This window comes from Danio rerio, chromosome 15, assembly GCF_049306965.1.
Source record: "Danio rerio strain Tuebingen ecotype United States chromosome 15, GRCz12tu, whole genome shotgun sequence".
NCBI lineage: Eukaryota > Metazoa > Chordata > Actinopteri > Cypriniformes > Danionidae > Danio > Danio rerio.
The window spans coordinates 5,480,341-5,493,583 of record NC_133190.1 but is presented as its reverse complement, the minus strand read 5'-3'; the positions used below and the strand labels follow the sequence as shown (position 1 = coordinate 5,493,583).

General features: G+C 38.3%; 4 protein-coding genes across 5 annotated transcripts in view; 3 read left to right on the top strand and 1 right to left on the bottom strand.

Moving 5' to 3' along the window:
• The window catches only part of brwd1 (bromodomain and WD repeat domain containing 1), a 1,114,832-nt gene that overhangs the window by 662,576 nt on the left and 439,013 nt on the right, over positions 1-13,243 (top strand). The window lies entirely within an intron of this gene.
• The window catches only part of mxf (myxovirus (influenza virus) resistance F), a 250,491-nt gene that overhangs the window by 75,034 nt on the left and 162,214 nt on the right, over positions 1-13,243 (bottom strand). The gene's annotated exons all lie outside the window — the stretch shown is intronic.
• Positions 4,097-5,394, top strand: or64b2 (odorant receptor, family 64, subfamily B, member 2). The gene is given in 1 exon segment (NM_001127253.1): positions 4,097-5,394. A coding segment is annotated over 1 exon segment (918 nt). The 5' UTR covers positions 4,097-4,397; the 3' UTR covers positions 5,316-5,394.
• or64b3 (odorant receptor, family 64, subfamily B, member 3) lies at positions 9,224-10,141 on the top strand. Its single transcript, NM_001128375.1, is given in 1 exon segment — positions 9,224-10,141. A coding segment is annotated over 1 exon segment (918 nt).

The following is a 13,243-nucleotide window of genomic DNA, read 5'->3' as shown; positions in this document are numbered from 1 at the left end:
CTAAAATACAGAAATAAACATTTCGAGCACAAATCAATAATGAAATAGCCCAATAACCTTCCTATGAGTTCATTAGAGCACATGTACAGTATGCAAGAACGCTAGTTAGACTACGGACAGTGTGTTAGGTTGCTATACCACCTTCAGAGGGCTCAAATGTCCTTGTGGCCAACAGAGCTCTGCAAGCCTGATGACTTTCTCTGTCCAACAGGTACAGTGGTTTTGCTAGACACGCGTTGTTATATCAGCTTATTTCCACTTACAATCTTATTTTACATTTTCTTACAAATTAAATTAACATTTTCTCAAAGGTTTATTTAACATTGCAACATAGACTGACCAATTGTGCAGGTGTTTAGGTCAATTCTATTGCATTTTACAATATATTTGTTGAACAGGGCACAAACTCTCTTCTTCAAAGAGGGAAGTAAATTTCACAGTTTCAAAATCATCTCCTAATATTGTACTAAAATATAGAAATAATTATTTTGACCACAAATCAGTTACAAAATAACCCTATAACCCTCCTATTCACCTTATTCTCCGCAGACGACCGGGCGCTGCCATTTGAATCTTTTTGGCACGAGACTTCCGGTCTCATTCACTTCCATTCATTTTTAGACATTAAAAACTGCTCGTTTCGTTGTTTGATGTTGCAAACTGATATTTCCATGTTGTATTATTCTACTTGGTCTATATAGTCATGCAAACATTTGTTTGTAGAGCAAGTAGTTTGACTGTTTTTTGCCGTTTAATATTCCTTGTCATTTCTCCTATAGGCGACTGAAACAGAAGTTCTAAGACAATCGCGAAAACAGGCGCACTTCCGCATTTGAGAATAAGGTCAATAGGTTTATTAGTGCACAGGTACAGACTGCAAGTACGCTAGTCAGACTACGGACAGTGTGTTAGGTGGCTATTCCCCCTTCAGAGGGCTCAAATGTCCTTGTGGCCAACAGAGATCTGTATGCCTGATGACTTTCTCTGTCCAACAGGTACAGTGGACACAAGCTAGACACTTGTTATCTTAGCTTACTTCCCCCCAAAGTCTTATTATTTTTACACTTCTTTTACAAATTAAATGAATATTTTCTCAAAGGTTCTTTTTACATTGCAACATAGACTAACCAAGTGTGCAGGCATTTAGATAAAATATATTGCATTTTACAAATATATATCAAATGGGGCACAAACTCTCTTCTTTAAAGAGATAAGTAAATGTTCAAAATAATCTCCAAATAATGTACTAAAATATAGAAATAAACATTTTGAGCACAAATCAATTATGAAATAGCCCAATAACCTTCCTATAAGTTCATTAGAGCACATGTACAGTATGCAAGATTGCTAGTCAGACTACGGACAGTGTGTTAGGTTGCTATACCACCTTCAGAGGGCTCAAATGTCCTTGTGGCCAACAGAGCTCTGCAAGCCTGATGACTTTCTCTGTCCAACAGGCACAGGGGTTTTGCTAGACACATGTTGCTATCTTAGCTTCTTTCCCCCCACAGTCTTAGCATTTTTACTTTTTTTTTTTTTTTACAAATTAAATTAACATTTCCTCAAAGCTTTTTACATTGCAACATAGACTGACCAAGTGTGCAGGCATTTAGGTCAATTCTATTGCATTTCACAATATTTATGTTGAATGGGGCACAAACTCTCTTCTTTAAAGAGGGGAGTAAATTTCACAGACAGGGGACACACATATTCACCTCCAAATAATTTACTAAAACAGAAATAAATATTATGACACAAATCAATTACAAAATAACCTAATTAACCTGATTAGAGCACAGGTACAGTATGCAAGTATGCTAGTAAGACAACGGACAGTGTGTTAGGTTGCTATACCACCTTCAGAGAGCTCAAATGTCCAACAGAGCTCTGTATGCCTCATGACTTTCTCTGTCCAACAGGCACAGTGGTTTTGTTAGACACTTGAGCCCAATCCCAATTATATCCCCTAGCCCAGGCATGTCCAAACTTGGTCCTGGAGGGCCAGTGTCCTGCAAAGTTTAGTTCCAACCCCAATCAGACACACCTGGGCTAGCTAATCAAGCTCTTACTATGGTTTGTAGAAACATCTTTCCAGGTGTGTTGAGGCAAGTTAGAGCTAAAATCTGCAGGACACCGGCCCTCCAGGACCGAGTTTGGACACCCCTGCCCTAGCCCTTCCCCTTACCCCTCATTTTTCACATTCAAGTCAAGGGGTAGGGGGGTGTTCTCTTCTAAATTCTCTTCAGCTTGAAGGCGTTAAGGCGTCATAAGGTTAAGGGGAAAGGGTAGATAGCCTATCAAAAAATTTTTCAGCACCACACTTGAAATCAAGGGGTAGGAAAATTTTCCAGAATACACCAGCCACAGCGGCAGTATTGCTGAACCTGGAAGTAAGAAATCCACAAATTAGTTATTATTATTTTTTTTTTGGCATTATTACAAATTTTTACAACAAACAATCATATGTTTTAATATATCCATAACCGCGTTCATGTTTTACCGTCATGCTTTTCAAAAAAACACAAAAAAATAAAAACTGCTAAATTTTGCTATCTATATTTAACTATATTACCGCTAAAATAATAACTCCTGTACAGAAGTTCCACAACATTCTGTCACTCGATGACATTCGAATACCCTGTCAGAAAAGTCTGGCTAGGAATGACCTTTTTATGCTTTAATGTTAATGTTATTTTCGTGTGTTTACATACATGAATATGGCCACTATGTAAATGCGCAGTATATTTATAGTCTTATTGCCACATTAGATCCGTTGCAAAAAATATATGCTGGATAAGTTGGTGGCTGATTCCACTGTGGTGAGCCCTGATTAATAAAGGGACTAAGCCGAAAAGAAAATAAATCAATGACAACTGTTATCGTTATTATTTAGACTTTAATAGCAGTGGGCCTCCGGGTGAATCAGGTAATCTGTGAATTGTATATTCTGTGTACATTGAGGATTGGCTTTGACAACCACTGAACAACACGATCTCACGGCAATTCGTAACTTTTTGATCTAGTGGCTAATTCGTATGAATTCGTACGATCTAATTCGTACAATTTAGTACAATTTGCTCATCCCCCAATGACGGTTGGGTTTAGGGGTGGGGTTAGGTTCCACGCCTCCTTTTTAAAATCGTACAATTTTGTATGACTGAACTCGTACAAATTCGTACGAATTAGCCAATAAACTGGCAAAACGTAAAATACTTACGTTTTCTCGTGAGAGCAGGCTGGTATTTCAATTAAGCTGCATATGGAATCTCAGACTTTTGAATTATATTTACTATGATTGCTATTACTATAATTCATTCATTCATTTTCTTGTCAGCTTAGTCCCTTTATTAATCCGGGGTCGCCACAGCGGAATGAACCGCCAACTTATCCAGCAAGTTTTTACGCAACGGATGCCCTTCCAGCCGCAACCCATCTCTGGGAAACATCCACACATACTTTCACACACACACTCATACACTACGGACAATTTAGCCTACCCAATTCACCTGTACCACATGTCTTTGGACTGTGGGGGAAACCGGAAAACCCGGAAGAAACCCACGCGAAGGCAGGGAGAACATGCAAACTCCAAACAGTAACGCCAACTGAGCCGAGGTTCGACCCAGCGACCTTCTTGCTGTGAGGTGACAGCACTACCTACTGCGCCAGTGCCTCGCCTATTACTATGATTATTATTATAATTAATAACTGTAATGATGCAATAAGATGTCATTTCTCTACTCATAGCCTGCCATAGTTCATATTTTACAATATTAGCTAACAGCCATATCAACTTTTATAAGCCATTTCAACCTTTATAAGGATTTAAAAGATTGTATTATAATACTGAAAGATTCTGTAAATGATTTGATCTTTGATGATTTGAAAACTATTAACTATTAATGTCTTATACACTTTTGAATGAGAATAGACTTATAATATGGCATGTAATCTAATTTAATAAACAATTCAAGTCAAATCTGTGTGGTCCCTGTGTTTTTATGCAAAAGATCAGAGCCTCCTGAGACAAGTTGTGATACTATAAAGACTCCAGATATCTGAAGACTCACAGTTCTTTTAAACCTTTTCCTCTCACATATTATGTAAAGAAACAATGGTCATGCCAAGATGTATCACAGAAGGCACTTAACTCCGGTAATGTGTTTTATTTTGAGCAGTGTTGAAATATAATGTTTAAGTTGTCTGTTGATGTAAAGTTCAATTTGTAAACATACTGTTTATTCGTGTTTTACACAATTACAATATGCTATATATTGTTCACTATTGCTGTTAACAAATGTAACCTTGTTGTTATTTTTAACACTATAGATAACTGCTTGTCTTTCTGCATTTTCTTCATCAGGTCACTGATGGAAAACCTCGGTGCCTAAAGCAAAATGGAAAATAATACCAATTTTAACTTCATGTTGTTTGAAAATCTTGGGTTCATAAGATATGCTCTCTTCATTTTGGGTTTTGTTCTGTACTTTTCTATAATATTATTTAATGTCCTTATTATGCTTGCGGTGTTTCTGGAAAGGACATTACACCAGCCTATGTACATTCTGATTTCATGCTTGTCTATGAACTCTCTATTTGGTACAGCTGGCTTTTTCCCAAGAGTTCTGACAGACTTGCTGTCTGAAACACACTCAATCTCTCGTGAAGCATGCTTCTTCCAGTCTTTTGTCATTTTCACATATGCAGCAAATGAGTTCTCAATATTAATGTTAATGGCATTTGACAGATTTGCTGCAATTTGTAAACCTCTACATTACCACAGTATAGTTAGACCAAGGTTTCTTGCTTGTTTAATAGTTACAAACCTGACTTTTCCAATGATTTTGCTTGGTGTTGCTGGACTTTTAACTACCAAACTGAGAATGTGTGGTAACAAACTATTTAAGGTATACTGCCATAGCTATGAAATAGTCAAGCTTTCTTGTGACAACATCGCAATCAATAACGCTTTTGGCTTGTTTATATTAATAATAACTACCATCATTCCATTAAGTTTAATATCATTTTCCTATGTAAAAATTATAATCATTTGTCAGAAAAGCTCAGCACAGTTTAAAGGCAAAGCTTATCAAACCTGTATTCCACACATAGTGGTACTTTTGAATTTCACAATTGCTGTTATATGTGACACCACTTTGAGTCGGGTTGTGAATTTACAAATTCCTATAGGTCTGTCAGTTTTTCTTTCACTTGAGTTTCTCATTATACCACCTGTACTCAACCCCCTTATTTATGCCTTTAACCTGCCTGATATTCGCAAAAAAATTATCAGTCTTATAAAACCATTTCGGTAGTTTTTTTTCCCTTTTGTTTATTTCTTGTAAGATGCAATACATGTTGCACATTCTTATTAAAGTTATGTTTTTCATATTACATTGTCATATTATTGTATTTGATATGATTTATTATTTGCAAAAGTAAACAAAACAACATTTATAATACACTGATTACTTGAAAACCAATATCCTGCAAAGCCAAAAAAGATAATAAAGAGTGTGGGTTTACTGTTACAACTACAAGCAGGTTTTAACATATAAGCAGTTTGATTTTTGTCTTAAAAATTACTTTACACTTTACTTTGGCTCCTTACCTGCCTTTAATTAAGATCTTGACTGTTTATTAGTACTAATATAGTACTTAGTTATTCTATAATCCTAATTCTATCCAATACATAAAGCAAAGTACTATCTTCTCTATTAATAAGCAGCAAATGAGTACTTTGTTGAGCTTAAAAAGGCTTAGTTGATGGCTTGTTCATTTTGAAAAATGTGACAATTACAATTATATTATTATTTTATTTATTTATTTTATCTTACAGAACACTGGCCTCTGATTTATAAAAATATAGATTGAAATTTGCATCTCTTCAGGGATTACTTCACCCAATATCAATAGCAATATCATTAGCAATATCATCCTTCTGAGTTACAACTCCCATCAAGCATTGTACCTATCAAACATCTACAGTTGTTAACTTGTTTGCAATTTTGACTCTCATACACACAGCCACAAGTCATCATCATCATCATCAGTAGCACAATCGCCTCACAGAAAGAAGATTGCTGAGTCCAAGCTGGGTCAGTTGGCATTTCTGTGTAAAATGTGCATGTGTTCCCTGTGTTTGCATGGGTTTCTTCCATGTGCTCCGGTTTCCCCAACAGTCCAAGGACTTGCTATAGTTGAACTGAATAAGCTAAATTGGCCGTAGTGTATGTGTGTGAATGCAAGAGTGTACGAGTGTTTCCCAGTGATGGGTTGTGGCTAAAAGGGTGTCCGCTGCTGCATAAGTTAGCAGTTCATTTTGCTGTGGTGACCCCTAATTAATAAAGAGACTAAGCTGTTTAGAAAATGAATGAATGAATGTGCAAGAATAATGCATTTTATTTAGCGATTCATTTCGCTGTGGTGACACCTGATTACTAAAGGGACTTAGCCGAATAGAAAATGAATGAATGAATAAGAATAATGCATTTTATTTAAAGGCCCCTTTCTTGACACTCAAGGTCACCGTACAAGATAAGATAAGAATAAAAACACATTATAAAAGTCAATAGAAAATGCAGTTTTTAAAAAGTGCAGTTGAGTTAAAGAGAGAAGGCTGTTATAAACATATTAGTTTTGAGTTTAGATTTAAATTGTAAAAAAAAAATAATTAAGATAACGGAGATCAGGAGAAGGTGAATTCCAAAGCTGAGGACCAGAGTCTGCTCCACATGGTGACAAGGTGGACGGGAAACAACAAGGTATGGAGGAGCAAGAATGTGGTTGGCTTTAAAAGTAAGGAGTATTTTATAATTAGTTCTGAAAGAATCATCACTGATTACAGACATCATTTAAATATATATATTTTTTCATGGGTAACCTTCTGAGGCTTCGCGTGGGTTTCTTCCGGGTGCTCCGGTTTCCCCCACAGTCCAAAGACATGCGGTACAGGTGAATTGGGTAGGCTAAATTGTCCATAGTGTGTGAATGTGTGTGTGTAGATGTTTCCCAGAGATGGGTTGCGGCTGGATGGCCATCCGCTGCGTAAAAACTTGTTGGATAAGTTGGCGGTTCATTCCGCTGTGGTGACCCCAGAAAAGGGACTAAGCCGACAAGAAAATGAATGAATGAATGAATGAACCTTCTGAGCCACTGAGTAAATACACATTCCACATTCCATACTCCTTCCACAATAGACTTTGAACTATTGCATTGATCTAGAGCTTTAACTTTGTGGTTACCATTTACATAAACAGGAGCATTCAGGAGCATAAGGTCTAATCTCTCTGGACATTGGCAAGTTCTTTGCGATTATGGTACGAGGCTAGTCCCCTGGCCTCCTTGTAACAAGGCTGTGATGTGAGCAGTCAATTTTGACATCTCTGTCCATTTGAAGCACTTCTTTTAGCAGTTTGGATACCGCTGTAGTTGTACTTGATCCTGGGAGCTCGGGGATTCCCTTAACGCAGATATTTCCCCTTCTCTTGCTCCCTTCCATATCTTCACATTTTTCTTTTAAGTCGTCAACGTGCCTTGTGAGTTTAGTTACCGACGCCTGGAAGGTGACCATCTCGTCTGACCAAGTTGAGAGTTCTTCCTCGACATCCTTAATGTTCTCTTTTATTTGGTCAATTTCGGAACTTACAACTGTGGCATTATTCACGATTTTGGTTCTCATAGCCTGTAGTTCAGATTTAACTGCATCAAAATCCTCGGCCAATGCGTTCTTCAACTCCTTCCCTACTACAGATGATATGTCTGCTCTTAAAAAGCACTGAATGTCCGCCTTTATCCTCAAAGTCAGTATTTTTATCTTCAGGACGTCCAGAAGAAGACCTGACAGGTCGGCCGGGCTCACCGGAACTACTCTGCCCCGAGGCCTCAAGCCTTACGATGAAAACACGTCTTTACTCCATCACGCTCGGCAGCGCCCCCTCTAGCAAGTTCTTTTCTTGTTCTCCAGCTGCCACAGTTTTCTTGTAACACCAATACTGCGCTTAATAAAGAAACTCCTCATGCTTCTGTCTGTAAAAAATGCAATAAAATAGAAACAATTAGGATACAAGCCTACAATAAATAAGAGTTATCTTTTAAAAGTTGTCAAACTATTTTACAAACCATGTTAAACTGATAAACTGGTGGTTCATTCCGCTGTGGCAACCCCTGATTAATCAGGGACTAAACCAAAGTAAAGTGAGTGAGTGACTTAAAAACAATGTTGCATGTCATGTGCATTCATAACCACATTTAAACAGATTATATTAGGCTACATATTCTGTAAATTATTTTAAAAATGTCTTTAAAAAGTATTAATAATTTCTTACACACTTTTAACAGAAGACTTGAGATGTGTGACATGTAATAGCATTTCAAGAGTTCCCATTTAGATATGCTTGGCATTAATAGCAGGTTTGGCATGCTGTCCCGGGAGAGAACCCTGAGCTCGGAGATATTTGAGTCCAGGGCTCCTGCCCGGTCTAGAAGCAAATCAGGAGATCCGAGATCAGGTAGGTCTCGATCGCTCCCCCTTTAGAAAGGGAGAAAAAGGAGGAGATGGGGTGGAAGGGGGGATTCTTCCAAAAAGAAGATGATAGAAAATGATAGAGAAAGTGATCCATTTATATTAAGCTAGGATCATTCTGATTGGATTATTACTGATTATGGATGAGTGGCCAGCAGTGCACAATCATGTCATGTGCTCCTCTTGAAATTAGTTTGTGAAACTTCACTTATTATGTAATAGAATTCAGGTTGAATCTAACTGGTCCCTGTGTTTTTATGCAAAAGCTGAGAGCCTCCTGAGACATTTTATGGTGCTATAAAAACTCTATGATTCTGGTGACTCACAGTTCTTAAACAACACAAAGATTTTTCCTCACATATTAAATAAAGAAACAATGGTCAACAATGTTCATGTGTCACAGAAGGTATTTAACTCCTTTAATGTGTGCTTTAATTGGTGTAATGTTGAAAATCAATGTTTAAGTTGTCTGATGTAAAGTTTAATTTGAAAACAAGTCATCAACTAATGATAATTCATGTAGAAATGTGTTTAGAAATGTCTCCAGAATGATTATATGGTTTAAATTGTTCAGTTATACCTAATGCGTTCATTGATGCAAACAAATGTAACCTTATTGTTAGCACTATAGTTAACTGCTTATGTTTCTGTACTTCCTTCTTCAGGTCACTGATGGGAAACCTTGGTTCCTAAAGCAAAATGGAAAATAATACCAGTTTTAACTTCATGTTGTTTGAAAATCTAGGGTACATAAGATATGCTCTCTTCATTTTGGGTTTTGTTCTGTATTTTGCTATAATATTCTTTAATGTCCTTATAATGCTTGCAGTGTTTCGGGAAAGGACATTACACCAGCCTATGTACATTCTGATTTCATGCTTGTCTATGAACTCTCTATTTGGTACAGCTGGCTTTTTCCCAAGAGTTCTGTCAGACTTGCTGTCTGAAACACACTCAATCTCTCGTGAAGCATGCTTCTCCCAGTCTTTTGTTATTTTCACATATGCAGCAAATGAGTTCACGATATTAATGTTAATGGCGTTTGACAGATTTGCTGCAATTTGTAAACCTTTACGTTACCACAGCATAGTTAGACCAAGGTTTCTTGCTTGTTTAATAGTTATAAACCTGACTTTTCCAATGATTTTGCTTGGTGTTTCCGCACTTTTAACTACCAAACTAAAAATGTGTGGTAACAAACTATTTAAGGTATACTGCCATAGCTATGAAGTAGTCAAGCTTTCTTGTGACAACATCGCAATCAATAATGCTTTTGGCTTGTTTATAGTAATAATAACTACTATCATCCCAATAAGTTCAATACTATTTTCCTATGTAAAAATTCTTATCATTTGTCAGAGAAGCTCAGCACAGTTAAAAGGCAAAGCTTTTCAAACCTGTATTCCACACATAGTGGTCCTGTTGAATTTCACAATTGCTGTAACATGTGATGTCACTTTGAGTCGGGTTGCGAATTTGCAAATTCCTGTAGGTCTGTCCGTTTTTCTTTCACTCGAGTTTCTTATTATACCACCTGTACTCAACCCCCTTATTTACGCCTTTAACCTGCCTGATATTCGCAAAAAAATGGTCAGCCTTATAAAACCATTGAGATAGTTATTTAGTTTGTTTGGTCTTTTCTGTTCAGATGTAGTACAAATTGCACACTCTCATTAAAGTTGTCTTTTATGTTACAATAATGTCAAGTTACTGTATGTCTTTATGTAATAAAACAGCATGCATGCTAAATTGAAAACAAATCTGTTGTGAATAAAAAAATATATATATATTGTTATATACTCTTTATTAGAACTTAAGATTCTACACTATTGCACATCACTAATCCAACTCAATAACTAAAACTAACTATTACCTTACTATTAAACAGCAGAAAATGTGTAGTTTATTGAGCTAAGTCTTGGTTAATGGCTTGTTAATAGCAATAATTTGACCTTGAAATAAAGTGTAAGAATTACTTTATATTAGTATTATTATTTTTGTTGCTATTATTATTATTTTAAATCTCACAAAATAGTGGCATTTAAAATCTAGATTGAAATTCAGTCCCTTCATTGAATGTAGCAATTTGTTATATGAGCTTTACACACAATATTGTGAAGTTTCCCATATCTGTGATGTTAATGTGTCTACCTGAACTTTAAAAGGGAACAAATCATGTGTATGAACCCTTGCCAATAAAAATGCTTTGCTGACTTTTCTTTCAGGCTGATGGTTTTAAGCTCTTTATGTTTTGACAAGAAGTTTATACAGTATATTTGCCATAGTAAATCACAGAAGTGTTGATATATGGCCACGTGTATGCAAAGGTTGATGGCATAATTGTTTAAATAAGAAAAAATAGTCTCTAAAACCTTTTTTTTATTGAAGAAAATTTCTTCCACCATGGATCCACAACTGGAGTAGATCATTTACAGTATAAAGCGAAAATCCATTGCTAATTCAACAATGTCACTTTAGAACTATTTGAATTGTTTAATTGCATCGCATAGAGTATTGTAATTAGTGATGACAGAACAGAGGATCAAGATTATAAAGCTAAATCACATAAAACTACATCAATTCACATAGCTCTGCCAGCCAGTATTTATCTGCTGCATCAAAGTATCCACTAACATTGTACTAATTTATTTATTTATTTATTTATTTTATTTATTTATACAATGTACAACATGACATGTTGTGCCAGAGTTAGCTATAGAGCTAATTTACATCTGTAGTCCCTGGGCAGGAAGTTGTAACAAATTTAACGGTTAAAAATAATACATTAAACACTTACAATACAATACAGGCAATACATTATTCATTAATTTTCTTGTCGGCTTAGTCCATTTATTAATCTGGAGTTGCCAGATGTTTGCGTACAGCATGTTTGTACGCAGTGGATGCCCTTCCAGCCGCAACCCATCTCTGGGAAACATCCACATACACTCATACACTATGGACAATTTAAGCCTACCTAATTCACTTGTACCACATGTATTGACTGTGGGGGAAACTAGAGTACCTAGAGGAAGCCCATGCGAACGGAGGGAAAACATGCAAACTCTACACAGAATGCCAACTGACCCAGCCGAGGCTCGAACCTGCGACCTTCTTGCTGTGAGGCGACAGCACTACCTACTGCACCACTGCGTCGCCATGCAATACATCATTATCAATAAAATTAATTCAAATCAGTGGTTACATATTTGATTTTGTTCAAGCCAAATTTTAATAACAGTTTTAAAATGATTAAATGTGGTACTCTCTCTGATATGCACTGGCATTTTATTCCATCTTTCTGCTGCTCTGACTGAAAAAACTGATTGTCCATTAGCAGTTCTCTTAAGTTTAACTGAACAATCACCTCTAACGCCCCATTCACAGGGGGCATCAGCATTAACGATGACATGTGAACAACTCGCAAAGCATGATTGGTCGCATTAACCCCTATCTCTTAATGTCATCACATATATTTTAAAGTTATTCATACATTACAACACCGTTATGCCAGCAGTCAATCACCTAAATTAGTATAATAATAATAGTAAAATTAACACACACATTCAGTTACAATGAAAACAGTATGTTTTTTTCTGCAGTAGTCTAAATAAATCTTTGCTTTGACATCAGCTGCATTTACAAATACAGCCCATGAATAGCTCAGTGGTACTCAGTGGTGTAAGAGCGGTGGGAATGAGCTGCTCGCAATGTACCTGAAGAGCGGTGGGGGTGAGTTGTGTGCGATATACCTGAAGAGCGGTGGGGGTGAGTTGTGCGCGATGTACCTGAAGAGCGGTGGGGGTGAGTTGTGCGCGATGTACCTGAAGAGCAGTGGGGGTGAGTTGCACGCGATGTACCTGAAGAGTGGTGGGGGTGAGTTGCACGCGATGTACCTGAAGAGCGGTGGGGGTGAGTTGCACGCGATGTACCTGAAGAGCGGTGGGGATGAGTTGTGCGCGATGTACCTGAAGAGCGGTGGGGATGACTTGCGCGCGACGTACCTGAATAGCGGTGGCGGTGAGTTGCGCGTGACGTACCTGAAGAGGTTTGGGGGTAAGTTGCGCGCAACGTACCTGAAGAGGGGTGGGGGTGAGTTGCGCGTGACATACCTGAAGAACGGTGGGGATGAGTTGCGCGTGACGTACCTGAAGAACGGTGGGGATGAGTTGCGCGTGATGTACCTGAAGAGCGGTGGGGATGAGTTGCGCGCGACGTACCTGAAGAGCGGTGGGGATGAGTTGCGCGCGACGTACCTGAAGAGCGGTGGGGATGAGTTGCGCGTGACGTACCTGAAGAGCGGTGGGGATGAGTTGCGCGTGACGTACCTGAAGAGCGGTGGGGATGAGTTGCGCGCGACGTACCTGAAGAGCGGTGGGGGTGAGTTGCGCGCGACGTACCTGAAGAGCGGTGGGGTTGAGTTGCCAAGACGTACCTGAAGAGCGGTGGGGTTGAGTTGCCAAGACGTACCTGAAGAGCGGTGGGGGTGAGTTGCGCGCGACGTACCTGAAGAGGGGTGGGGGTGATTTGCGCGCGACGTACCTGAAGAGGGGTGGGGGTGAGTTGCGCGCGATGTACCTGAAGAGCGGTGGGGATGAGTTGCGCGGGACTTCCTGAAGAGCGGTGGGGGTGAGTTGAGCGCGACATACCTAAAGAGCGGTTGGGTGAATTGAGCGCGAAGTACCTGAAGTGGGGTGGGGGTGAGTTGCGCGTGACGTA